Source organism: Erithacus rubecula (assembly GCF_903797595.1).
Source record: "Erithacus rubecula genome assembly, chromosome: 2".
Lineage (NCBI taxonomy): Eukaryota > Metazoa > Chordata > Aves > Passeriformes > Muscicapidae > Erithacus > Erithacus rubecula.
The window spans coordinates 44423182-44450904 of NC_136685.1; the positions used below are offsets into that span (position 1 = coordinate 44423182).

General features: G+C 44.9%; 1 protein-coding gene across 4 annotated transcripts; it reads right to left on the reverse strand.

The window, feature by feature from the left end:
• Positions 1-27056, reverse strand: TRAF3IP2 (TRAF3 interacting protein 2). Of its 4 annotated transcripts, XM_079298743.1 has the most exons (10): positions 26016-27056; positions 18758-18841; positions 17772-18521; positions 14566-14752; positions 12178-12341; positions 10632-10720; positions 8876-8944; positions 6524-6640; positions 5403-5477; positions 1-607 (listed from the first exon to the last, which is right to left on the reverse strand). In XM_079298743.1, the coding sequence occupies exons 2-10, from the start codon at positions 18771-18773 to the stop codon at positions 461-463; spliced, it is 1614 nt and encodes a 537-aa protein (XP_079154869.1). In that variant the 5' UTR covers positions 18774-18841; positions 26016-27056; the 3' UTR covers positions 1-460. The 4 variants fall into 4 exon arrangements, 3 of the variants coding, with proteins under 3 accessions (XP_079154869.1, XP_079154870.1, XP_079154871.1); XM_079298744.1 differs by lacking the exon at positions 6524-6640 and having other exon boundaries at positions 26016-27022; XR_013773406.1 differs by lacking the exon at positions 1-607 and having other exon boundaries at positions 5397-5477; positions 8881-8944; positions 26016-27022.
• Positions 27057-27723: the final 667 nt, after the last annotated feature.

Consider the following 27723-nt stretch of genomic DNA (forward strand, 5'->3'; position numbering starts at 1 on the left):
TACAAGATTGCCTTACAAAAGGCAAATATATTTAATAGTGTATATACAAACTGATGGTTCATTAATGCTATACAAAGCAGGAATATCTTTAAAGAAACCCTGAGCAAAAAAGAGGATGTAATTTTTATTTTACACTTATTGCAACATTACTTCTGGTATTTGTCTGCTATAATGACTAATAAAAGGAATATGTTAAAACCAGATGTTAAAATAAAAGTGGGCATTCTTTCCATTTGTAGCTTATTTAAAAATCTATAGAAGAGAGTTCTGCCCCATCAGCTTTGGAAATAGATGTTTAACATAGTAGAGAACAAGCTGAGCCTGAGTAACCCAAGACAACCAATTCCTTTAGCAGAAAGAGTGTCTTCTGTCATCAGAAAGAGCCATCTGGAAGAGTGCTGGCTCCCTGCCAGGAACAACCCTTTAACAACCGCTCGTCATGTGCTTTAAGTTATCATGTTCATAGCGGCACAACCTGGAGTGTTGGTAAAGGTCCTATGGGAGGAGCAATGTATTCCTCCTCCCGCAGCAACCGCAAAAGGATGTTCTTCTTATTCTTCGGCCAGTTGTAAATGTGAGTGTTCTGCAGCCAGGTAGGCACGTGCTCCTGAATAAAACCAAGGAAAAGAAGAGCTAAATCCCATAAATCCTTCTGAATCTCCACCAGAACCTTTCAGATTCTGTCAGACCCTGCCAAAGAAGATTTCATTTTGTCTGTTTTAGGCACTTCCTGTAACAACAAGAAATGTTAACTTGGCTTCAGAATTATATTTGGGTTCCTAAATAAATGAACTCTCTGTGATCTCACAGCTTGCCTGTCTCTCTTTCTCTTCTGCCATCACATTGGCTAATTTCACCACATTTCAAAGGAAGTCTGATGTCAGTGACAGGCATTGAAAAGTTTGTGAAAATAAACATGAGGGAGAGAAGAGAAGAGAAGAGAAGAGAAGAGAAGAGAAGAGAAGAGAAGAGAAGAGAAGAGAAGAGAAGAGAAGAGAAGAGAAGAGAAGAGAAGAGAAGAGAAGAGAAGAGAAGAGAAGAGAAGAGAAGAGAAGAGAAGAGAAGAGAAGAGAAGAGAAGAGAAGAGAAGAGAAGAGAAGAGAAGAGAAAGAAGAGAAGAGGATTTCAGTGCCCCTAGCAGGGAAAGGCCACCTTTCTGCTAAAGGATCTATACAGCACATTCAAAGTTGGGATGAGGATCAATAGGGAAAGACTGGGACTCCACAGGAACATTTCCCATGATGGTAGCCCTCTCCCCCTCCCACATTTCTTCACTAAGCATGGTGTGCTATGACCAACTGAGCAGAAGGCTGAAGCCCATGCTGAGCTTGAGGAGAGACTAATGCATCTCCAGATTAGCAGGGTCAAACCTCCACCAATCCCTGCATCCTGGAAAAGGTACAGTCCTTCATAGGGATTGGCTCATGTCCATTAACATAATGAAGCTCAGACCACCATGGCATTGGAGACTGACAGCCAGCTGACAGAGACAAGCCTGTTCAGACCTCATGTTCCCATGTTCCCACAGCCTTGGGAGGTCACCATATGGACAGCTTGGATGTGTGGGGGTGAAGGGTTATTATAATACCACTAATTAACAGAGGGACAGGTCCTTGACCAAAAGCAGTTTATGGTCACCACAAGACAGAGATTTGTTTTGGAATTGGAGACACCAAAATAAGATAGCAGGTAAGCAACATGTGGAGCCATGACATGCAGCACTTGGTCCCTGGACCTCTTATTTAGCAGTGTTTTCCCAAGACAGCCCCTGTTCGAAGCAGCACAGTTCCTGTCAAGCTAGTGGAGCTAGTTCCAAGAGGACTGAGCAAAAAGCTGCTGGTGTGCACATCCCTGGCACTTCGCCAGGGGATGCCCTGGCATGGGCTGCACATGTCCTGCTGCCAGCAAACAGCCTAGCTGCAGTCCAAACCTTTCATTGCCATGATCATGCTTCTCAAATTGGCTGTCTTTTCCTTGGCCTATACAGCTGTAGGAACAAAGCTGCATTGCTTTCCCTGCTCAGTTTCTGTTAATTGATGCAACCACTCTGTTAGAGCTGCAGGATTTATGCATAGGAAGAAGAAGGTAAGTCACACAGGCACCTACAGACCCATTAGTATGACTCACCTAGGCTTCTGAACAAGCAGCTTTGTGTCTGGCAGAGGCATCTATAAAGCCTGACCTACCTCTTTCTCCAGTGGCTGAGAAAGGATAGGCTTTGGTCAGTGGTCTCCCTAAAGTGGACAGATGCCACAGCGTTCCCTTTGGTAGGAACAAAAATAAACTTTCTTGCCTCCACCTGCTATCTTTTTATTTTGGCACAGGAATAGATTTTACAAGTCCATTGACAAAGCTCTTTGGAATTGGCCAAGAGACTCAAATGTTACTGGGAGAAAGCAAGATGACTATGTTTGCATGCACATGCATACCACTGTTACATGGAACTTGTTTCTTTGCTAAATCTTGTTAAAAGCTGTAGAAGGAAATGCAATTAAATACAGCAGGGGTTTTACCAAATGAGCCCTTTCCCTGCCTTTGATAAGAAGCTACATTTTTTGGAAATGGGAAAAGGAAATATAGTAGGTATAGTCAGTCAGGACTTCAGAAATGCATTTGATAAGAGATCCACATGGGTAAATCATTAGTTAAGATGGAAATTAGTGTGAGAAATGTGTAGTAGGTAAGAAATCAGTGGGGATATAATGAGAGAGGCACAATACATCCAGAGACAAGTTCTGTGCCTTGCTTCCATAACTGCTCGTGCAGTTTCCTTTAATACCCTTAATCATTTAATACCATTAATACCATAATGAAGTCAGTGCAAAAAGCACCTGCACATGAATCAGCTCTGGCAATAGTTTTAATTGGAGGGAGGTTGTGTAGGGGTAAAGGGCAGCTATAGCTGCTATTTTAATCCAGAGTGAGAAAGGGGCTTTTACTTGCCACGCAACAGCATCTGTCATTGCAGGTGGGAGTAATGGGAAAATGGCTACTGTCCTTTGCATTTTTAAAATTTGGCTGTTTATCTGTGAGCTGAGAGGAAATTCTCTGTATGCCATAGGGAGAATATTCGATAACTCCACAGTTCAAACTCGTAGGAAGAGGGCAGAGTGTATTAGTGCAGAGGACAGGACTGCTCAGGGCTGTGACAGCAGAGCCTGGTTTGACATCTCCTGCCTTCCCTGGCACCAGCCCTGTTCATCTCATCTCTTGGTTGCTTCCAGAGGGAGTCTCTAGCATGGGACAATCTTGGCTTAATGCTTTAGTCATCAGGTGGCCAGATGCGGAGGACACATTTCTGTGGATTGTTGTGATGCAAACCTTGAACCAGCAAGACCCATGTTTCCTTTAACAGTGTATGACTGGAAGCTGGAAATGCCAGTTCCACCATAACTGTGTGTTGTGTGTTCCTCCCTCATTATTCAGTTTCCTAATGAATGCTCCTTGGATCACATAGATCTCTTCCTGTTGGAGGTCGACTAATTTTTACATACCAGCAGTGCTCTATGATGTGCTGTGTATGAGATTAACTCATCTAATAGACCCATCTCCAGATGAAACCTCCAAATCTTCATTTTCTGTTCTTTTCCACTGCCAGCTATGCTAATACTTGAATGTATAAAGGACAGTACAAAAAAGACAAAATTGAAGTAATTTGCCGCCAACATCATCCAATTGTACATATACTTGGCAGTTTGTCAGGTACCTCACTTCCTCTGACTGCCTCCAGACTTCATTACTGCAACTTGTTCAGGCTCTGGTGCTCTCCTTCCACCCATGATGTCCTCAGTTACATTATCATTAAGTAGCTAGATGAAGGTAGGTGATGCACCAAAGGATTATGTGGAGAGGCTAAAGCTTAACAGCAGTAGAAAATGCTGATCTGTTTAATTTAATGAGAAAGGCACCTCTCAAAAAACTGAAGGGTTATGTGGACTACACAGGATAGGCAGAGGATACCTGGAGCCTGATGCTTTTTTTATCCAGAGGCAGCTGGATAAAACAACCCTGGAAATTCCTTACAGACAACTGAGAAAACCACTGCTATACACTAAATAGTCTTCTGATAAATAAAGTTGAGCCCAAATTAACATAACTTACTGTTCTGTCTCAGAACCCCAAGGCAGCTACAGTGCCTCCTGGGACCCTTTTCTCTGCAACCCTTAAGGTGCCAAGTGGCTCTAGACTGTGTGGTTTGGCCACATGGTGGGCACTCAAATAGCCCCAAGGTTAGAAGCCCCTTCCCCCATCAAAGTCTGACTGAAAATGCTGACTGCTTCCCTGTTTGGCCTGTCCAATTCCCACCATTGCTGTCTTCCAGGTACTTAGTTAAGGTAAGTAGCAGACTGAGATCACTCAGGAAGGGATCTGAATTACATGAAATATCAGAGGTACTATTCAACCCACAGGACATCACATATTTTACAAACCCAGGGACATATTTTAAAATTTCTGATCTTAAATTGGTGCTTAAATAAAGAACTTCATTATACTAAAATCTGCAAGTGTGGTGGGGCTGCACAGCCCTATAGCTATTGATAACATTGTTTAAATTTTGACTCATGTTTCAAAATTTGGGCACCCATAGAAATATAAAGAATTTTCCCATACTCTTCTAAAATGCAGCTTTTCTGAAGTGTACCTAGGGGCAACATGATAGCTACCCAACAGTGCACAAAGCATTTAGTTATGCAAAATGAACATGAATATAATGCAGGAGATCGAGGAAGCTGTAACTGAAGCCTTTTGATATTTTTGTCTTTGTAAAAATCCAAGAGATTCTCTCAGTGAGGTAGAAGATGTGGGAATCTCTTGCATTACTTCTTTCTTATTCTCAAATGAATCTTCAAAACAAGTAAGGAGGGCAGATGAAATTGCAAGTCCCAAAAAAATCTTAGTTTGCCTTTGATGGGCCTGTTGAAGTTCAAGGAACAGCCTAATACTTTAGTATTTTTTATACTCTTTATTTTTATATTCTCAACACACCCTCTTCCAGACCCTCTCTCTACATCAGCCATAAATCCTGCCCATCTCACTCATTGGCATTGCATTTGGACAAAATTATAAAAGGGTTAATATAAAAAGCATGCTTCCTGGATAGATTGCCTCTCTCCATTTAAATTCCTTCAGTGCTCAAGGCAATTTGAGTTTTAGTTGTATATTCATCATCAGAAATACATTTATACGCTGATTTATATTGTGGATGAAATGTTTTTTATTTGCATGTACATAAACCTATAAACTTTGGAATACATAAACCTATAAGCTTTGGAATATTACTTGTAGGCTATTAAGAACCAAGAAATTGAGTGTTTGGGTTTTAAGATTCCATCTGCTGCACTGTGATCAAAATAATATGCACTTAATCATGTGGCAAGTATATAAGTATGCATGTATGTTACCTTTCTGGCATTTGGAAAAAGCACAGGGATGAATCTGAAGTTCATGCTTCCTTGCTGTATAAACTCAATCTGCATCTGGAATAGAACAAAATGCCAGTTTTATTGTAATGACATGACAATTTTTCTCTGCATGCATCCGAACTCTATGTATGATCTATTGCTCGTTCTTTGGTTTGGCCACTAAATCTAATTCTTCATTGCTACAGAAAGGATACAGGAAAGATCTGTCAACATTTCTTGAGCATTAAGTTTCATGGCGTGAAATAATTGTGGGTTTATCTGCAGATGCAATCCCATGAAATCCATCTCGAGCTGGTGAAGCCTGAGTTGACTAACACCCTGTTTGGCCTACAAACAGGTGAAAGATTTCAGCTAGAGGCCAGGTCTGTGTCTGAGCTAGGGCCCAGCCTGTTCCCCATGGCCTGGACACAGGCACTCCAGGGGTGGTACAGATAGCAAAGTACTGCTGAGAGCTCATCTGCTGGTGACAGCTTCTGAGAAATCTGACTGCAGATTCAAACTGGGGGATCAGATGGAATACAGGGTGAGAAAGGCAGCTAACTGCAAACTAAGGGAGAAAGAATCAGCTTCATGGCTTTATGGGCTCTTCTTGGCTTAGTGTCCATCTGTGACAGGCTGTGGAGAGGAGTGTCTCTGGCACTGTGCACTCCCTAGGAGCTCCACATTGCATCTCTGGCCTTTGCTTTGCAATTCTATCCTTCAGTCAGCTTTACTGCTGCCTAAGAAAAGACCTCAGTTCCAGGATAGCTGAAGCAAAAGGGCTGGTTTAGAGGGAGGAAGGTCAGGCACTGTCAGATAAGATTGTGCTCAGGGCTCTACACAGGCTCAAGAAGGTGAAGGAGGGGAAAAACATTGAACAATAAAGAATATGAAGAAATAAGATGAGCATGTTTAATAGGATTTTTCTTCCTTGAACCTCTTAGCAGATGTTAATGAGCATACTGAGCTGATGAGAGGAAGGATTAATGAATTCCAAAGAGGGGTGTTTAACTATGGGGATTAGGGAAAACAAAGCAAAGAACCTGCCATTTGGAGACAGATTTGTCTTTCGAGAAGAAGAGACAGTCTTTGTAAAACAGCAAATGCATGTCCTTGCTTACCATCCTGTGGATGTATTTAGTATGTAAGCCATGTTCATCCCTGTCCAGCTGGGATTCAGCCCCTTCCACATCCTGTTTGTATTTTGGACTGATTGCTATGATTATCATCACTGTCTTCTGTTAGGGAGAAAAGCACTTTTATGAAATTGAGAAACGCAGCATGTTTGGTAGAGGCAGATCGGAAATCTGCCAGTTTGTGTTTTAAGTGATCTTTGTGTTCCTGGCAAACACAAGAGGATCTCATTCATTCTGGCAGGAAATACAGGAGAACTCATACACTCGTTCTCCTCATTATTTCTCAACATCTCAATATAGAAAACCTAAATGTCAAGAGATGTATTAGCAGCTACCAGTTGACACTTGGAATCCCTGTCATAAAAAGCTACTTTTATCAGCGTAGAGTGTCTATGTGCATACACAGAAAACTTTTGTCTTCAAATTCAGACCCAAATGTTTTCCAACAGCTTATGTAGAAGTGCATCTATTTAGTCAATCTATGGCTTTTTATACAAAAAGCTACTAAAAACAATGGTCTGTGGAAGCTACTTATAGGGCTCTTAGTAGCAGAAATGACTTTTTTTCTTGCTGATATTGCTGGCAAAGTGTGCAGAGAGGTGGCTGTTGTGGAGAGTATGGGCAGGCTTAGGGGTATCTGGCAGCTCTGTCACGATGGGCTGAAGGCAATGCTCCTCCTTGCTAGGACAACCCAGATCCTGCATTTGACCTGTTCAATCCCAGCCCCACACTGAGCTCAGGTTTCCTTTATATCTGGGAAATGTCTCTCCTCCCTAATGGCAGACAAGTTGAAATGCAGCAGATAAAAGCTTCCTTCTTGCGTTTACCTGGGGCCTGCCTTTCATCCCCGGCACATCAGCCTGTGTAAGGCTTCCAAGTCTTACAGCCTGGCATGTAATTAACTCTTTCCTTCTGTGCTGTATCAAGAGAATCTGCCCCACCACAGGGTCAAATATGGTAAGGAGCCATTATCCCTTACTCTGATTCAACATACTCCAGAATTACTTTTGCTTGTGCTTGACATGTGTGTAAGCATTTACAGATGTTGAGGGTATGCAAGAGACATGCCCAGTTGCACACTTTCCTCTGCTTGTGTCAAAGCAGTCCCTTCCTCTACACACATGTAAGGGTTTTGAAGTTAGAAACTGCCTCTACAGTCAGTGAGGGAATCCAAACTTTTCTGGGGTGGGTAATCAGAGAAAGATCCTCAGGTGGAGACAGGGGATTGTTCTCTGCTCGTACCAGTTTCTCCTACTGACTGTGCACAAGTCCAAGAGGAGATCTGTCAGATTGGATTTTAAGTGATAATGATGTTTTTGGCAAAAGCAAAGTCACCCTGTCTTCTACCTACATTACACACAGTGAGCCCAAGCCTAATTTGTCCTGATGCAAGCCCAGTAGGCATGATTGCATTTCCATGGCAGAGGTCCCAGGCTGGCTCTGCATGCAGTTGTATCATGCCTGCATGGACACCTGCAGGAAACCTGCATAGGGCTAGCTCAGATGGTTGAGCTTCCTTGCTCAGGTGGAGCAGAGTCCACCACTTCTGTCATCCTGTTCCTGAACCATGGAGATCTGGCCAGGGTGAGACTTGGTGGCCACTCAGCAAGGCGAGAATCCAAGGAAGCCAGCCCATGATAGCTCCTGTCCAGTGACAGAGCTGCCAGTTTGCACCTAGCTGTACTGGTACAGGCCAATCATTTGGCTTGATCCTAAAAGAGATGTGCACTCACTGCTCAGGGGAACTTCAGAGGAAGTTGTTACTGCAGGGGACAGCACTGGCAGCAAGATAAATCTCTGCTTTACTGCTTAGATAGATACAAAGTGATGAAAACAAATCTGTATATCAACCAGGAGAATATAAATTTCCAGTTTAAATATAGGATGGTTCATCCAGAACCCTTCAGCGTTTTAGGTATCATTGTAAAAGCTACAGGTGAGAAGGATGAACATTACCAATGACTATGCAGCCTGGGATGAAACACAGATAGTGTAACCAATGGTTAAACCACAGGTAAACCCCACTATTTTAAAACAGGAAGGAGGAACAACTTTTCCAACGGCAGCTTCAGGCTGGACATAACAGGCAGCATTAGAATCTGGCAAGAATGCCAGGATTAGCACTTCATTTCTCAAAGAAAGAGCTCTGGGAGCATCAGATACAGATGTGAGATTTGCCTACACTCTCTCTGCAATGCCTCTGCCATTTCTACAGGGGCAGGGAAGACAACAGTAGGGTTTCGCATTTTCATTCTGTCCCTGCTGTGTATTAGAATAATTCAGCCATTTTCCTCAGGTCACCTCTGCTATAAACAAGGTTAAATTGCCCTTACATACATCACCTAGGTAGCGCTCCATCCACTTAATGATGTCAATACCTCGTACCGTGTCCTCAAAGATATCAATCTGCAAGAGAATGGAAGTCCATGGTGAGCATCCCTTCACCTTTCCTCCCTGTTTTATGGCACTGACAGAGCACCTACTCCTTCCTTTGTTTATGACAAGCATGCCCAATTCCCCTAGGAAAGAAATGTGTACGTGCACTTCTCTCCCTTCTGTGCAGTCTGGAGCCAAACTGGACAGGCATAGGCAGGCGAGGGGCTGCTGCAGGCACACTCCTGGTTTCCCACTCAGCTGGCCCTTTGACTGGCTGCCCTGCCAGCCCCCAACTCCCAGGCATTCTTTACTGGACAGAACAAGGTGCTGTCCACCTTCTCCATCTGTTTAGCTGAAAATACCTGCTATTTTCTGACTGCAAGGGTATACTGAGTGTGAAGCTTTAGCTTCATATTGAACTAAATATTCAGGGTGTGTGGTGGGAAGCCAGCCAGGTCACTGATAACTGGGTGCAGTCACCCAGACTTCAGTAACAGCAGAGCAGTGGAGGACTTCATAGGACTGAATATGACCAACATTGCTTGTTTCTCTGCACGCCCAGTATCAGTGACTGCGACCAATGGAGTAAGTATTAACTTTTCCAAGTTTTCAAGATAAAAGTCATTATCTGCTCTCAAGTCTTTCTTTTTCCCTTTCTGAATGCAGAGAGCCCACTTGTTTCCCTGCTTTGAGGCCATTTTGCTGTATTTATTATTCTGTAACAGGCTCCAAGAGCTGCCTGTCCAGCAAAGGTGCTATTAATGAGCCTTCTACTCTGTAAAGCTGTGGTGCCCCAAAACCTTCTTATGAATTGGTCATAGTAGAGAACTGCTGGAGAGAAGTATAATCACAGTCTCTGTAAAAAAATCTTTGATTCATGAAAGTAAATAAGCATGTGCAAAGCTCCCCACTGAGTCTCATTCAGTTTAATGATAGCCACTTGCTTAAATACTTTCCTGAATTGGAGCCAAAGATTGAAGGTTGAGGGGTCAAATAGCATATGCTCTTGAAATAAGAAAATATGAATCAAGATTTTGATGAACGCTGAATCCTAGAACCTCTGTGGTCCTCTAAGATGAAGCAAACGCATGAGAAATTCAGTAAAAATCTGAATTGCTTATGGGATTAGACAGCATGACACAGACCTTTTCAGGCCAATGATTTTTAGAATACCTTTTCATGTATAACAAAGCAAAATCACTTTTAAAGGGATAACAAAGCAAGTGAAACCATGAGATGGGCTGTTTCATTAAGCTGTGTGAATTTTAGAATCTACTTTTAGATCTTTTATAGCAGAAAGTTACTCACATCTGAAGAATCAATATTGTAATAGCATTGGAGTAAAAAAAAAGGTAGGAAGGGATGAACATAAAACTGACCTTTTGTAATACTGATATTACAGATCAAATATGAGACAATATTAATGGAATAGCTCCTGAAATCTCATACAATTGCCCATCTAGTGTCACTAAGTGAAATTTTCCAGGGTCATTACTAAAGCATATTTCAAAGCACAAAATTCAGTTAAAAGAAGAATAAACAAAAAACCAGATCACTTAAGTTACAGCTTGCAAAACCAAGGCTAGTTCATTTTATTTGTATCTTCTTTAGCCTATGAAATATGATGATAACCAGAAAAACATTTAAATGGACTCTGCTTTTTTTTGAAAAGCCTCTTCCCTGGGTGAAAGGCATTATTTCCAGAAAGAATACTTACAGCAGTTTGAAATCCGTTTACAGTCAGGAAGTTCACAAATTTCATAACCTCCACTGCTGTATCCACCGAGTAGGTTATAAAGACCTTGCCTGGGAGAGAGAGTCTGTATGAATATGGAATACATTTAAATACACCATTCAGAGGGTGAGACTGTCACAGCCCTCTTTAAATACACCATTCAGAGGGTGAGACTGTCACAGCCCTCTTTAAATACACCATTCAGAGGGTGAGACTGTCACAGCCCTCCTTTTCCACCACGCTGCACATTCTGCCCATGTAGGTCTCTTTGGGTTGTTAATGAAATAAATGTGGGATAGTGCAGTGGCTCAGTGTTGAAACCAACCCCCTGTAAATCTAGGAGCTCTAGATTTGAGCTCTTCCTGCCTTACTGGCAAGCTGCAGAGGGTAAATCCCTTTGTTGCTCCCCCTGCCCTGTGGCAAGAGCTGTTTTTTCCCAGTGCTTGGGCATACCTGAGCCTGGGCTCTCACCCACAGCTCGTGTTACCTGCACTGGCTGCAGCTGGCACAGCTTTCCCCAGACCCACTGATATGACACAGAGCTGGAGGGGCCCTTATGCATGTCATACTGCCTCTCCTTGGAGCAGCATTAAACCCCTGTGGAGACAGGATGTGTGGATGGTGACAGCAATGTCCTTGCCTTTGTGGGAGGAGTTTCCATGGATTTGCATCAGAGTAAACCAGCTAGCTGATCGAATCCAGCTGTTCATGTACCAGAGATTACCCTGTTTTACCCAGTAATTCCTCCATCTAGGACACACTAACTGATAAAGTGGGGTCTATCCAAGAGTGGCATCTGGTATCATAACTCTCTCCTACATGCCAGAGAGATGTGATTCTCTGGATTTTGGAAGGTGATACACAGAATGAAGAATAAAGGAAAAATCAAAACCACAGGAGAGCTGTGAAGGGTTCTTAGCAATGGTACATCTCACCTACTAGTCAGCTTGGCGTTCAGAAAGAAGCTATTTTTCTGAAACCTGACTTTCCCCTAAGAGTTGGAGGGTGAATGCATTTGTAGTGGCAATAGAGGCATGTCAGGCAGAGTGTGTGCTGCCCTCAGCATGTTTCAAAGTCCTCTCTGAACTCACCAGTTCAGGGAGAAACCAAGGTCAAGGCTGAACATATTTGTCTGGTTTGGGACAGGCAGAAACACTTTATCCCTCAGGCTTTGTTTGTTATTAGTCTTTTACTGTAAGCTCCAGCCCCTCCTGCCTCAAGGGGACTTCCTGTTTAGCAAGGAGTCATGAAAACAATCTAAACAGTATTTACTTTTTGTAAACAAAATAACAAGCACTTAATGACAATTGTGTTTCAGGAGTCAAGGGGGTAATTCCATCCCACCAAACACAGACACTCACACCCAACAGATGTGGTGATGCTCGGTACTTTCTTTTCTTGTTGTCTTTGTGTCTTGTGTAATTTCCCCCGCCTTCTCCTCCCCCTTCACCACTCTGGAGCTCTCCCACCTAAAGCTGTTAGGCTGTGCTGTAAAATCTTGCACAGAACAAACTTGCTAACCACTTACGCAACTCCTCCGGCAGATTGCTGGTTCTCAGAGTTCCCCTGGCAGCAGGGTTGCTGAGAGGTCTCGGGACAGCAGCTGGAGATGGAAAATTGTCAGAAGGACAACCACATGCTTCATCCAGGCCACATGCCTTGGGGGGCAGCTGACCATTAGGTAGCTGGTTTCTACAAAGAAAAGCAATGGAGGATTTAGAGAACACTTATTTTCAGGCGAAATTCAGAATTTCTTTTCCTTTTAATAGCACACTAAGAACTTTATCTGCTTATTAGCTGTGAGAAGTTCTTGCAGAAATGCTTGGCTCAGCACATCTGCTTAGTTATTACAGTGTCTTTGGAACGGATACCTTGGTGACAGGCTACCACAAGAAGCAGTTTATCGGAGAAACAACATTAATCACAGGAAGTAAGTCACATCATGGCTGAAAGCTGTTCAGCTTGCAATTAGCAGAGGCAAAAGCTGTTTCTGAGTGAGAAATAATAGTGTGTCATGGATGTTGTTATGCATGTAACAACAGGGAGCAAGGTGGCCCTTGGGTAACCTCTTCCCATTATCTAAAGGTAAAGAATGCTTCATGCCACCTCAGATGCTCTCACGATGTCCTGTGCAATGCAAGAGGCTCACAGAAGTGTGGAAATTGGGAAAATGGGTCCACAAGGGCACTCCAGCTCCAGCTCTGGAAGGCCTCCAGTCTTGGACATTTGCCAAAGGGAACAAAGTTAATTTCTTGACCAGAAATGGCAGACCCAAATGAGAGTTTCTCATGTCAGCATTCCAGACCTGCAATAACCTTGCCTAATGTTCTCCATTGTAGTAAACAGACAGAAAGGGATGATTTTAGGAAACTTGGCAGTTCTTATCCTACTATACTTTGGCTTCAGATTTTAAGTCAATGGGAAGGTGAATCTATAGAGATTTTTAAGTGAGGTGTGCTTGCAATATGCTGGGTTGAATCTGTTGGATGAAATTTAGGTTTCTCTGAGAGCTTTTCCCCACAGAGCTATGATGTTTAGTCAATCAAGACCACTCTTTTTTTTTCTTAGCCTTCCTTAAATGAATGATGACAGGCTGGTCACAGCATGTTTTCTGTTGTCACATTAAGATTTGGTTTATTCATTTCAGTGCAGATGTTTTCTGTTACAAAATACTCTATAGGCAAATATTACCAACATATAACTGCTGTTCCTGGAGTCAGCCTGCAAGCAGCAGCCACGCAGCCTCAGGACAGACCCCAAGTATTCTGGATCTCTTTTTGCAGAAGAAAGTACTAATAAAAACAATACATGCCTTATCAATGGCCACAAAACACTACTCATTTACTAATTTACAGATCTTCCCGAAACTGCACCTCAGCTAAGAAATGTGCCAAAAATTGGGAGTCTGGTTTTAAATTTTACTACCACAAAGGATACTCACTACCCCCCAATATTTTCACATTTTCATATGAACTCTTCAGTGCAATTCTCTCTGCTGCAGGTACTCCCTTATCTTGGTGTCACTTTCCTGTTACAGCCCTTAAATTTTCACAGGCCAGAGCAGAATGATATTTCAGCTATCTGCCCTCTTTTGTCCTGCCCATTCTCACAGTTCCCTGCCGAGACCATATCATGTAAGTGGACATTTTCAAGCACAGATGCCCGTAAGTTTAACAACTCTAAAAGTACTGTGACACTTGAATAAAAACAGTCTGATTTCAGCTATTCTCAAAACCTGAAGCTTCAATTTGTTTTTAGATAGCTGAGTCTGAAGGAACCCCTGGCATGAACAGGATTTCCCATCTGCTAATGAGATACTTATAAGAATATAAGGCCTAGGAAATTAATATTTCAAAATCAGTCAAAAAGCCTTGGATGAAAAGTGCCAGATATTCTGATATGACAAATCATAGAAAAGGCTGCAAACAGCAGTGTAGAGATATATCAGCAGCTGATGGGATTTTTTCCCTTCTTCTGCATACCACAGAAGAGGTAAGAAGGAAATCACTGGAAACCAGTGATTGAGTTGTCCCAGGCTGGTACAGTGCAAAGCTGAAGACCCCAGCAAGCCACCAAACTGACCTTTGCCTGAGAGCAGGACAGCTCTAAAGTTTCAACTGAGATATTTTTCAACCCCTCAACCCTTTAGCCTTCAAGCTTTTATCTTCCTTAACTTGTGCATTTCAGGGTGTGCTCTTAGTACCAGGTATCTGGCTTTGAAGTCCTTTAGGAGAGGGTCAGGCCCCCCTTGGGTGTAAAACAGCAAATAAAGAAAACAACCCAGCATCTCACATGTACTCCTGCAGCCTGGGCACGCTCACAGCACAAGGATTCAGAATTACTGGTTGAATGCCCACAAAATCAGATCAGAGGAACTTCCCCTTCCCAGAACCCCCACACCCCCAGGCATACTTACGGGAATCGAGGAGGACCAGGGGAGGAGCACGTCCTCTGGGGTACTCGATCTCCAGCGCCTCTGGGGGCATGAAGGTCTGAGTAATTTGGAATGACTTGCTGGGCTGGGCGGATAACTCTCATGCAAGGTCCAGGAACAGGAGGAAGTGGTTGTGATGGCTCTGCAAAATGGTAAGGAGCTCTGCCATCTGGGAGGGTGAGAAAATAAAGGCAGCAACTATCATTTCAGCCAACACATTTTTGCTTCAGTTTGTGCTTATTCCTTTCCAGGCATGTCTCAAGAAACTGAGCAGTTTGGAGGCATTTGCAGGTATCTCGCTCGGAAAGAAGCCAGATGAAGGATTGTTTTAGAGTCTAAAGCTTGCTATTTCCCATTCACATACAGCACAGTTCAGATCCCTCTTTGGGGTTGGGCTGTTGGGACAGCTGACAGTTAAACATCCAGGGCTGCCTTCTCCCTGTCCTAACTGTGCCTCAGTGTTTTTTGGTAGGTATTTTTTTAAATTTCTTTTTGGCAATGACTTGTGAAAATGAATCATCCCAAAGTTCTCATGAAAGCAGATGCAAAATCCTGGAACAAATCAGTTTGCAACACTAAGGCTAAACAGACTGTGATTATTGTAAATGAAAAGAGGAAAAATAATCGCTTAGTGTGTTGCTTCACCCTGTGTGAATTTTCTGTCAAAGTGACATTTTAAGGACTTGCTGCTGCTCCCGTTGCCATCCAAGAGGCTGCAGGGGAAGCCCAAAGTGATAATTTTGCTCAAGTAATTTTGAAAACCTTTACTGTTACTGGCCACACATAATGCTGATTAATAACTATCATACAGCAGAAATGTTGGCATTAACTGAAAGAGAAAGCAATGTAAGCTGTTTGTTTCCCAATTGGGGAAGAGGATTTTTTTTTTTTCCTCTCAGTCTTTCTGCTTGCAGTTTTCATTAGGCAGCAGCTCTGTGCACTTCCAAGCTGCTGTGTGCAGATCAAAGTCCAGCCTGGCAGGGCTTATTAGCACTGCATGATTATAGTGTTATGAGCTGTCTCTAAAAGCTGCAGTACTCAATTGCTCTTTTCCCCCAAAACTGTTTTTTTAAAATCCTTTTAGCTATTTTTGGGTCATGCTTTCTTTTCCCTAGCAGCCATGAGGAACTATCTATCTTTTTGGGGTTTTTAAGGGAAGGATAACGAAATAAAACAAGGCTTTGATGAAATACTCCAAGTCCAAGAGCGAACACTTAAGAAAAAAACCCTCCAACCAACCCCATAATTACAAAGACTCCTGATGAAAGTGAGTCAGCAACACTGTATTTGTTGAGACTGGTTTAAGAGATTTTCCCACCTCCCTCTTAACTATTTGCAACAGGACAGGGTGAAATAATCTGGGAGAACCATATTGCTAGTCGATATGGATTCCTCATGACCAGCTCTAGGGAAGGTGACAGGGATCTGGGACAGTTTGGCTTGGAGGTTTAAAGGCCAATGTATCACCAGCTTCCTTTGGATCTGTCTGCTGCTACAGTATATTGGATGCAGCACCAGTTCAAAGCACAGCATGGCCAGGCATGTGTGCCCACACAGCCCCACATCCCTCAAAGACAAATATCCGAAATAATGGTCCCTGGGCACACAGCATTGTTGTGAACATTTCTTTGACTTCAGAAGCAGTTTTGTTGTTGTATTTCAAATAGCAGGTGCCCTGAGCCAGCTTAGAGCCTCCAGGCACAGTTGCTATTCCCCAAGGGAGGTGTGTTGCACCACACAAACTGCAGAGCTTTATTGTGGGTTGCCACTGCCCAACAATTATCTGAGACACAAGGAGCTGTCAGGAGGTGATTTACACTGTACCAGGCATGAGAGAAACAGGAGTACAGTTGCCAGCTTCGTGGTCCTGACCAAATCTGCTCCAGCCGTCTGAGTTTATTTTATTCTTTTTGCCCTCTGGATATGGCTGGAATGGTAGTGATTTTTCTAAAGAAAGTCTTTCAGAGCTCCTGCTTTCATCCAACATGTCTTCATTCAGTAAATGTCCTACTTCTCACGATGCCTGCTTGTGGAGGAGGTAAATGGAGGTAAATAGTGAGGAGTGTTGTGAAACCAGCTCTTTGTCTACTTAAAGCTGGACTGAAAGCAGAAGGTATGAAAACTAGAGGACATTTTCCAAATGTTAAGCTGATGTTGGAAGTCCATCTCTAGCCCCTTCCCCTTTACAAAGCTCCAAAATCAAGCTGCAAACTGAGTTTCTGAAACCCTCCTCTTTCATACACCTAATTACAGCACATTGCTGGAATGACAAAACTCCTTAAACAGATGCAATATAAATACTGTGGAGTAAAAAAAAAGGCTAAAAAAAAAAAAGAAAAAATAAGGTTTATCAGAACAGGCCTAAAGCTTTTTATTACAAAGCCAGCCCAAAACAGAGCCTAATGTAATATAAATGATATTAAAACAACAATATTGCTGTTGAATGTTCAAAGCTCACTTCATAACAGATAAAAATCTCAGAGACTGAAAAGGAATACTAATTAATAGCAGGATGTAAACTGCACTGTAGTCTCCCAGAGCCAGAATGTCCATATTGAGGGAGTCACATCAGTGTTCAGCGACACAATCACCAGCAGCTGAGAGGGCTCCATTTTAAGTAATGAGCTTTCATTTCAGCTGACAACAGAAAAAAATGAGGATGATGGATGTCACGCTCTTTTCACATAGAAATAAAACACATGGATGAGTCTGGTCATAGTGCTGGTAGATACTATTTATGGAGATCAAGGATAACCTCCCATCCTGATCCTGGCAGGAAATTCTCAACTTTGGGGATCCAAGGAAAAACAAGGAAATCTCTGAAAACAACAGGAATTGAGTTGGTATAGGAGGCTGCCGAATGACTGATGCAAGGAGGAAGGAAATGACTAGAATATGAAATAGCAGGGAGAAGCTGTGCATGCTTAGTGTGATCAACAAAGGCTGGTTTCTAGGCAAAACCATTCGCCTGCGCTCGATGAGTAACTGCAACCTCTTTAACTTAGAGGTTCAGAGATTTTGCAGCAGAGAGTCCAGCCACGCAACCCAAAAAACTGAAATTGTAAAATGGACTGCAATTAGATGTTTAAAGAGCTTAATAATTGCATGCTGTGCTGGGAACACGCCTTGGTGAATGCTGGCTGAGATACACCCAGAGAAGCTCCTGTGGGGCGAGAGGTGCTACTCACATGGGCCGTGGGGCGGCTGCTGTGCCGGGCAGCGGTGCCTGAAGCAGCCGTGGGCTTGCAAGGGTGTGTTGGGATGGGGCAAGTGCTGGCACACAGGGCACTGCTGATGCTCAGGTCCCACAAACTCTCTGGAGATCAGCGGTCCTGGGAGGTCCTGCGGGTTCAGCACAGACACCAGTGGTAATGGGGGCTCCAGATGCCTGATGCCCATGACATCTTGTGACTGGGAGTTGTACCCTGTATCTACAGTCCCCAGCTCTGCCAGGAGTCTGTTTCCTGAGGGTTGCTGTGACTGTGAACTCCCTTGGCTGCTCTCTTCCAGTGAGTCCTCAGGAACATCAGACAAGATCTGCTCGGATTTACTGGAGTTGTGCCTGGTGTCAGCTGAAAGCTGTGATCTTGGCTGCACGCCTGGTTTGTCCATAGCTACAGAATGTGTCTTCAAGGGAAATACTCCTGATATTGAATCACCAGGGGAACAGAAGTGTCCACCTCCATCAGGATCAGTATATCTTGACCACAAGCTGCTGTCTGGCTCCATGGACAGTGCTGAGTGATGATGTGCTGGTGCTCTGCGAAGGCACGATGGATCAACCTGAGGAGTTTGAGCAACCCACGGGCTCTGGGCCTCCTCATCCTCCATATCCTCTCCAGAAGGCTGCAAAGCCTTTTCCAAGACATGTTCAGGTAACTGGGACCATGGCATGGATTCATCCACTTCGACTGGTATGCTTCGACCCACGAAAGTGCCTGAAAAATTGAGAGAAGTAACTGGAGATGGACAGCCACACAGTCAAATGCTCACCATCCAACATCATTCAGAGCTGGAATACTGAAGAGCAATATGTATTCTTTATATTCTTTATACTTCAACGCTTTTTAAAAAGACAGAAATCAGCAAGAAAGGTCTGGCTGACTTTTGGCAAAACAAGAAAGTAGAGGGTTAGCAGGAGTGAAGGTAGTAGAGAGTTATAATTTGGACTAACCTGACACAGAGGCCATTTCCAAATATTTTGGTTGAACCGGAAGTGAGTCAGCTCCTTACTGCAAGGCCAGGATTTTGCAGCAAGCTGGAAAACAAGAAAAAGGACTCTTGTGAACATGGTACAGTTTCACATGGGCAATAATCCTAAAATAACTATCTCAGATGCTAGAAAAGACATAGCAGTTAAAGTTCTGGAAATTATGTTGCGCAAATCGGATGTTTTTATGGGATTTCTGAAACCTACTGTTTGTGCTGACACTGGAGGGGGGTAAAAACAGATGAACTGTCTCTCAGAAGTTATTCTGGCACCTGACAGTACATCAGACTGCTTAGGTCTGGAAGTTTGGTTTAGGCATAGTCCAGGCAACACAATCACTTGATTTTTACTCCTGACCTTCTAATAACAGCTGATGCATTAGATCTAAACTTCACCACACACCTACAGAGTAATTTCAACTCAACATCTTGTTTCCAAGTGCTGCTGCTTAATTTACTGCACCATGTCTTCCAGTCTATTATAACACAACTCTCATTATTTTAAATTGTTGAAAACTAAAAGATAATTTAGAGACATTAGTTATTGGCTGGATTTTTTTTTCCCCTTTTCAGAACTGATTTGAGCCCGAAACAAAAATTTTACTTCCTTTGGGGACTGCTATAAACAAAATTTGGTCCGGTCAAGTGACTTCTGATGATGGATGTCTGCTTCACCCTGAGTCAGGAAGACAGCAGCAGTGATGGGTGAAAGCTGAGCAGCCTTCAGGAAGTGCAGCCATCTTCATCCTCTTACAGGGTGCAGCTCAGCTTCCTCCCAGCAAATTCTCTCTCACTTTGGAGTACAGAAAAATGCTCTTGGTGCTCATTTCTCCAGCCATTCACCTTCTATCAGATCAAAGAAGCTACAATCCCAAGTAGGAGAGTTATCAGAGGAGAGGGGACTAAGCAATCAAGCAATGGGAATGGCAACATTTGGTGAAATAATCTGGCCTGAAAGCCTGGTAGAGAAAGTCAAAATCACAACATGCTTGAAGAGCTTTTAGCGATCTAAGGGCTACTCCCAACTTCAGTCACAGTATCTTGAATAAAAAAATCAAATGAAGAACAAATTGAAATGACTACTCTATAAAAAAGAGTTGAACAACATCACAGAGAGGTACAAAGCAGTGTCCCAGCCTTTATCCTGGCTTCCACAGTGATTCTGTAAAAGGAAATGTTGTGCTCCATGTTATAGGGCAAGGTTGAGGCTTTACATTTTTGCTGATCAGATCAAATAACACATACTTCCCCCTCAAAGTACTTCTACCACAGAAAATTCTGGGTGTAACATTTGCTGGGAAGTAGGATATAAACTGTGCTTTGCTGCTGGGCTGCAATGTAAACATTCCTCCTCTATGTAACTTAAGCTCCATCTGTGCACAAGATTTGCCATATATTCATACATACCCTGTATTATATTAAGCACATCCACAGGGAGAGCTATCCTGGGATAATTACAGTGGGATAATTACACTGGTAAATTTTCCCATGTAGGCAGGTCCTCAGAGCAGCTATTAGCTGCACCAGCACAGCACACACACTGCTTCTCTGACAGCTGCAGCCCCTGCACGAGAGCGCTGGGTCTGGTGCCAAACCAGCTCCTGCCATTCCAGTGCCCAGGCTGGAAAGGCTGACAGTCAGCTCACCACCATCACCTTCTTCTCCCTCAGGTTTGCACCCCTTTTCCTCTATGCAAGGTAACAAACACTGGCCAAGCCTGCTGAGTCCTGGTTTTCTGACAGGCATAATTGATGTGATGGGAAAGAGAAAACCTCAAGCTCTCAGCATGCAGGACCATGTCAGGGACATGATGTTGTGCTGTGTGAGGGTGGCAAAGTGTCCTTTGCCCGGGACCTTTGGTCAGATGTCAGTTTAAATAATGACTGCCCTGGGGTGGTGACTCACCAGGTCAGTAGAGCACAGTTAGATTTACACCAACCGGGCTGTAAGCTGCTGAGTCAGTCCCTTGACAGAGAGGCACCTGTAAAGGAGAGGTGTCAAATGCCCTGCAAAGCATCTATCTTTGGCTTACTTCAACAGCTTTGTAAACCTGACCCTTGGATCAGCTGGCCTTGAAGTGCCTGCTCAGATACGCTTCAGCTTGTGGATATCCCGGTACCTTTGGTTGTAAAGTGAATGACACACACTCCAGCAGCACAAATCTCTGCAAACTCTGAGCATCCCCAGCAAACTTGTGCAAAATTGACCCTGGTGCTCACAAAGCACAATTCAGCTGTGTACTGGGGTACAGCTCCACCTCTGTAGGCCACATGTGTTGTCTAATCATCCCTCCATTGGATATAATCCTTAGCAAACATGCAAACTAGACTTTCCAGAAACAGATTTGCAATGCCTCATACACCAAGATACTGTTTTGATGGTCTCTGAAGTAGCTGGGTGAAGATGCTAGAAAACACTTTGAATTCAGATCCTCTAATAGCTTTTAGTTTAGCATTGTGGCAAGAAGAGCAGATTTCTGTGGAGAAACCAAGATCTCAATCCAGAGCTCAGTGAAGTAAATGGAAATCTCTCTATTGACTTCCGTAGGTTTTGGATTGGGTGTCAGATGGGATTTAAAAGTTACTAAATTCCTCTGGAGGCTACAACCTTCAAAGTCTTTAGTCTTTTCTTTAGTTCTATTGCTAACATATTGCTATCTATGAAATGAACTGCATGAATCTAATGAAAGGGACAACATGGGCAAGAAAAATTCAGGTTTGCTTTCTTAAAGTTTGTTATTTAATGTATTTAGTCTGCCTTTTGGAGAAGGGAAATGAAGACTATTAAATTGTATTGCAAATCAGCCACCAAACTCTTCAAATGTCTTACTTCAGAATATGTAAAAAAGTCCTCCCTATTAGTTTAACCTCTGAATAGATAAATGTCTCTGTATCTCCCAAATCAACTTTATATTTAAAAGACAGCCTTATTTCTTTCCTGTGTAACATGAGCTTAAAAAATTACTCCAAATACCTCAGTGAAATAATTTGGTCAGAAGAGACAACCAATTCCATCACTTATGTTTTTACCTGCAAAAAATTCTTGGTTTTTTAGATAGGTTTTTGCTTAGACCCTGCTGCAGGGTATGGGCAAAAGCCAAGCTTTGAAACCCACACACAGCCCCTGCTCTCACAGGGTTGAGGTAGAAGGCACCAAGGGGATGAGGGTTTTGGCATTAGAAAAGTAGGAAATGTAACTTCATCCTCCTCCTCCCTCAGTAGCCCTGGCTGGAGAGAAGCTGTTACAACAGCAGAGCTCGGTCTGTAGCGATGGCCCCGGGGATAAATTAACCCCAGGACATGCTGAACATTTTTTGAGCAATGCTAGCAATGGCATGTGGATGGGAATTCCCAAGAGAAATCTCCACACTGCTGAAAATGTAACAGATTATCCAATAACATCCTCCTCCAACAGCAGTACTTTGGGGTGTTATTTCTGCTCAGCAGAAGATTCTTGGCTTTTGGAAAAAGATCCAAAAGAGCCCATTATCCCTGTATTTTACATTGCCTTGTGCTGCTGAGTTTAATTTTGTTTCCTTCAACTTTTCTAGTTAGTATATCCTGCAAATACAGTTAGGCATAGGGCAGAAAAATTACCTGCTTGGTCTCCTGTGCTGAAGAACTAGAGGAAAGGAATGCTTCAGCATACTGAAATACCCTAAGAAACCTGTAGCCTGATCCCTTCTCTGGCACAGAGGCTGCTGGAGAGTAGAGATCGTGCCCAACCTCATTCAGAAAGACACCTCAACTTCAAGTCAGTTCATGATATTGCCAGAAAACGTCAAGAATTTAATATCCCCCCTGCACCTCTGACTAGTCAGGAGATTACTGATAACCAGCTGGAGCCGTTGCATGTATTTCTGCTTGTAATAAAGTACGGAGGCCCTTCCTAGAGGGACAGAGCCTGGACTGCTCCCAAAAATGTCAAGGGAACTCCTTAAACCACTCTTTCCTTCCTCTCCTTATACACCCAGTTCTGCAGTGTGCATTAATTCAACAAATAACCTTTGTGGGTGATTCAAGCTCCTGAAAAGAACCCCCTTCCAGCTTTCTTGTGAGGCTTCCCACAGCCAGAGAGCTTCTTCATCTGCTTCTGCCAGGGAGACAGGGGAAGCCACCCTGACCTCCTGCTCACAGCCAGCTGCTGCTGGCCATTGCCACTCCTGGAAACCTGCAGGGAGAGCATAAATGAACGGGAGCAAATTCTTCTGCAGATCAGTAGAGATGGAACTGAGCACCCAAGTTTGAAGCAATGGCCAAAGTCCCCTAAAAATCCTTCCATGGAGGCAAGGGAACAAGGGGAAGGGTGTTTGGCTCAGCTTATCTGTGCTATTTTCTTGCAGCTGATTGCAAAATCCATCAGGTATTTATTTCATCTGTTTCCCAGCACGAAGACTTGTCAGGATGCGCTGTCCCAAAGCACACACTAACCCATCTATCTGCTTTTGATTAGAAACCTTCTGTCATGAAGGAGCAGAGGAGAGAGACTGCAACACGAGCATGGTTGTGCTCCCTGCCGCTTCTGGAGAAGGGGAAAATATCTTTGCTCTTTTGATCAAAGTATTATTTGTCTATCTTGTTTAAACAGATAACATTAGGATGAGAAAGAAACCCCACCTTCCCTGGTGAACAACACACAAGGACAGGGTTTTTTTCACAAGTCACAGCATTTCTGAAATGGCACGGGTAGAGATTAAGGCAAAGCTGAGATCACAAGGGGTGGGGACAGACAGGAATTTCTTGATTTCTAAATAATTCCTGCATACTTTGGCTGAATCCCTTAAGCTCCCTGGTGCTGTTTTTATCCATCTGCTGGATGGGAGTAAATGGATGCAGAATTTGCAAGCTGCTGTGAGGATGTACATGCTGAGATCCCAAGGAATGCTGCCATGGGGGTGAGATGAGCATAAGTGTATAACAGCACTTGATCTAAGTGCAGCATTCTTTACAGAAGCACTAGGCACAACTTTTCTCAAAAAAAACCTAGAGAGAAATCCTTACAGGAGAAGCAAGTGCAAATGTGGGAACTGGTATGGGTCTACAACTTAAATAAGCACTGCCAAGGAAATCCAAGCTTCAGAGTTTCGCGCTTCAGTGTGAGAAATTTTGGCTGCTGTCATCACGGACGCTGACCCTCTCCCTTGGGTACCCTCTACAGCAAAGACTAAGGCAATGTGTCACATTCCTACTCCAGACTTTTAGCCCTCTAGGGCAGGTAATGTTTATTTTTATGACTTATGGAAAAATTAGAAAGAGAATATGAAAACAAAGTTCCTCGGGCTATATAGTTGCTCTTACTGAAGCCATGGCAAGAAAATCTGTAAGTGCCAGGAGAACGTACTTCAAATCCTACTGCATGGCAAACATCACATTCTCTTTTGCAGCACTGATGCTGCTTTGTTGGAAAATCCATGGTGCAAAGGCTAGAGTGGACTTGATTGTTTTTGCCTTTTTAGTGTAGACATTGACATAGATGTTGAAGGAATGCTGGGCAGTAAGTGGCAAGAAACTAGAAGGGTGACACTCTCTAGCAGAATCCAAACAGGCATCTCAGACACAAGCAGCATTCCCTGCCAGTTTTCTAAACTTTGTGAAATATGAAAATGTCTACAATTATCTTCGGTATCCTTAAAAATGCAATTATTTTCCAGAGGCTACTTCCCACCCATTTCTGGTGCTGATAAAACACTCACAGGCACTTAAGAACCCCCAGTCTGTGATATCCCATGGCACTGGGACATCCAAAATTCCTGTCACAAAACTGGGGCTGGCTCAGTGGGGTGGGATGGAGTGCACCCTGAGAGACATCAACTTCCTCAGGGTGCACTCCCTTAGCTTCATGCCTTACACTAAAGGCTCTGGTTGCTAAAGAACCCTTGGTATTTCACAGGGCTGATGTCTCTCCCACCCCTAAGCACTCTCCCTGCTCTGCAGGGCTGCGGGGGTGGTGGGAGGGGAGGCGAGGGAAGCCTGCGGGACCTGACGTGTCTCCCTCAGCTGGCGTGAGAACTGCCTCGCTCACTTGCAGCCATGAAACGTGCAGAAATGTGTGTATCTTTCAGACATGTACCCTCTGCCAAACTTCAAAAGCCACTGCTGGGGCTGGGGGGGCACTGACAGGCACGAACACCATAATTGCACATGCCTTGCTTCCTGCCTTAGGAAAACAGAAAGAAAGCTCAACTCCATTGAATATAATAAAAAAATAAAGAATACAGCATGCTTCCAGACACTGCCAGCACTCTGCAAGGGCAAGGCTGGCTTCAGAGGCTGATGGCACTGCATGCACAGCACCATCAGCAGCCACCACCCGTGCCCCTCGCATCCCTGCCTCTGGCAGCACCCGCCTGGGTGTCACAGCAACATCTGGGCGTGGTGGGACACTGGCGTGGCCACTCCAGGCCTTGAGCCCACCCAAGGCTTGCAGGAAATGGGAATTCCTGGTCTCGGGGTTGCTGGTGGTGATTGAGGACCAATAAGCCCAGATGTGCCAGTCTCAGTGCCCAGCCAGCACTAACCCTACAAAACCTGTATCCTGAAACTGGGTGAAGTGGGAGCGGGTTTTATATGGCTGATTTTATTCTAATAGGAAAAAAAAAAAAAAAATCCTACCACCTTGTACTCCCACTTGTGTCTGTGCCAAGGCTATAGAGGATGGTGCAAAAAGGGTCAGCGATCCTGTTTTCTTCACGCCTTGCAGCCATCTCTCCCTCACCAGGTCTGTGGGCCTGTCCTAAGCAGCCCCAAGTCAGCCGGGGAAGGGAAGGAGAAAAAAAGGGAAAAGAAAGGGAAGGGAAGGGGAAAGGTAAGGGCAAGGGAGAGGGAGGAGAGCCAACACAGCACCTCGAGCCTGCAGAGCCGGGCAGGGCGGGAGCGGGATCGGGCCGGGCCGCCAGGCATTGCCAGGCAACTACGTAAATAGGCAGGACAACATTTCGACACCAGGCGTGTCCGTCCCCAGTGTTTACCCGAAAACCCTCCTGATTAAAAAAAAATAAATTAAAAAAAAAAAAAAAAAGAACAAGAACCAAGAAACAAAGCATACTGCAGCGAAAAGGCTGAAACATGTTGTAACCATCTGTGAAAGCCGGGCCCTCATGACACGAGAGGGGGGAGAAAGCGAGCGAGACAGCGATTGAGGGGGGAAAGCCCAGCGAGAGCCAGCGTGGGTCAGGAGCCGATGGCAAAGGGGGCCGAGAGGGGCGGCCCCTGGGCACTGCTTACCTTGCGGGCCGGGAGGGTCGCGCTGGGCTGCCCGAGCAGAGCCAGAGGGCTGCGCGCCTCCCGCGCTCCCCGCCGCGCCCGGGGCTCCTTCTCGGCCGGGCGGGCAGCTCTCCCTTGCTTTTACGACACCCTCCGTGCCTCTCCCAGGTAAGCGGCAGAACTGGCTCTGCAGCAGGAAGTGGAAGAGGCAGGCAGGGCTGAGCGCGGCGGCGGAGAGCCGCTGTGGGCAGTGCCAGCGCGGAGCCCGCGGCAGAGCCCCGCGGGGCCGGCGTGCGGCTCGCTGCCTCTCCCGGGGGAGCCGGGCGGACTCTGCCTGAGCGCCGCGGATAAATAACTCGGGGGAAGCCCGCTGTGATTGCTAAACGGTGTGCCTCTCGGGAAAGTCATCCCCTGCCTTCAGCCCTCGGCCGCGTACTGCCAGTGCCAAAAGTTAAATCAGCTGTGATTCAGACTACTAAAGACAATCACATGATGCGTGTAAGAACTATATAAAGAATCACCAAAAAAAGGATTTCTCGTCTGGTTCTTTCTTTCAGGTCAGGTTTCTAGACGCTTCCAAGTTTCTACACTCTCCAGGAGCAGAAACTCGCTTTTCCTACAAGCTGAGACTTCTGTATTGGCACAGCTCCGGAAAGCCGAGCATCTCGGAGATGCCCGGTGAGCTGCCCCAGGAAAGCCACTGCGGCCGCTTTAGTCCCAGCCCACACCACTGTCCTGACTCCCCACGCAGAGCCGAGCAGCTCTCCCTGATCTCCAACTCATTTTCTGAGTTTAACCCTAGGAAGGATTCGCTTAGCCGCAGCCTGGGCACGGCTCCTCATGCTCCAAGTGACCCCAGGCGGACACCCCGCGCTGCCCCGGTGCCTGGCAGGTCTGCCTGCGCACACAGGGCATCTAAAGCATCCCCCGAGCTCTGGCAGTGCCACCCCTGCTCCTTCCTGTGCCACTGGGGCCGGAGGAAGGAGCCGCATGCCCGGCATTCCTGTCCCCGGGAAGGGCTCTGTCTGGATGCCCACCGCTCTGCCAGCCCCTTTCTGCTCCAAAGGCAGAGCGGTGGCCCTGGCGATTATCTCCTCTCATCAGGGAATGACTGCCCACATTTTTGGTGGGAAAGCTCATGTGTCCCCAGCTGAGCACTAAATATGATTGTATTGATGGCAGTGCAATGATGCCCTGCAGCCTGGGCTTACCTTCCCTCTGGAGAAGCCCCTCATCAGCCTAGCCCTGGAACTGGCCATCCTATCCACCTCCTTTCCTGCTTCCTCCCTCCTGTGCCAAAGCAAAGGCCAGCAGGACACCAGGGCTCCCTTTTGGAGCATCCTATAGTTGTCCTTGAATGCTGCTGGACTTCCTGGACAGTCCCTGCTGGTCCCTGCCAGATCCAGATGTGATGAGCACTAGATGCTTGTGGCTGGAGTGGCTGCATTATAACCACAGCTGAGGAATTAATCCCACTAGCCTGGCCTCTGCTGCACAGCTGTTTTTCACCATGAACACCCTGACAGCTGGCATTTTCATCAAGGCTGCCTGATTTGCACCACACTGGGCTTGGTGCTGCCTCTCCTGCCAGTTTTCCCACTGGCCTCCAGCTTGGGAGCAGTGGTGGCTCCACTGCCACCTGTGTGCCACAGTGGGTGAGGGGCCCACAGCCACACAGGTGCCAAAATTGGTGAATGTTGACAGGATGGAAGCAGGGAGGGGGGGTTGC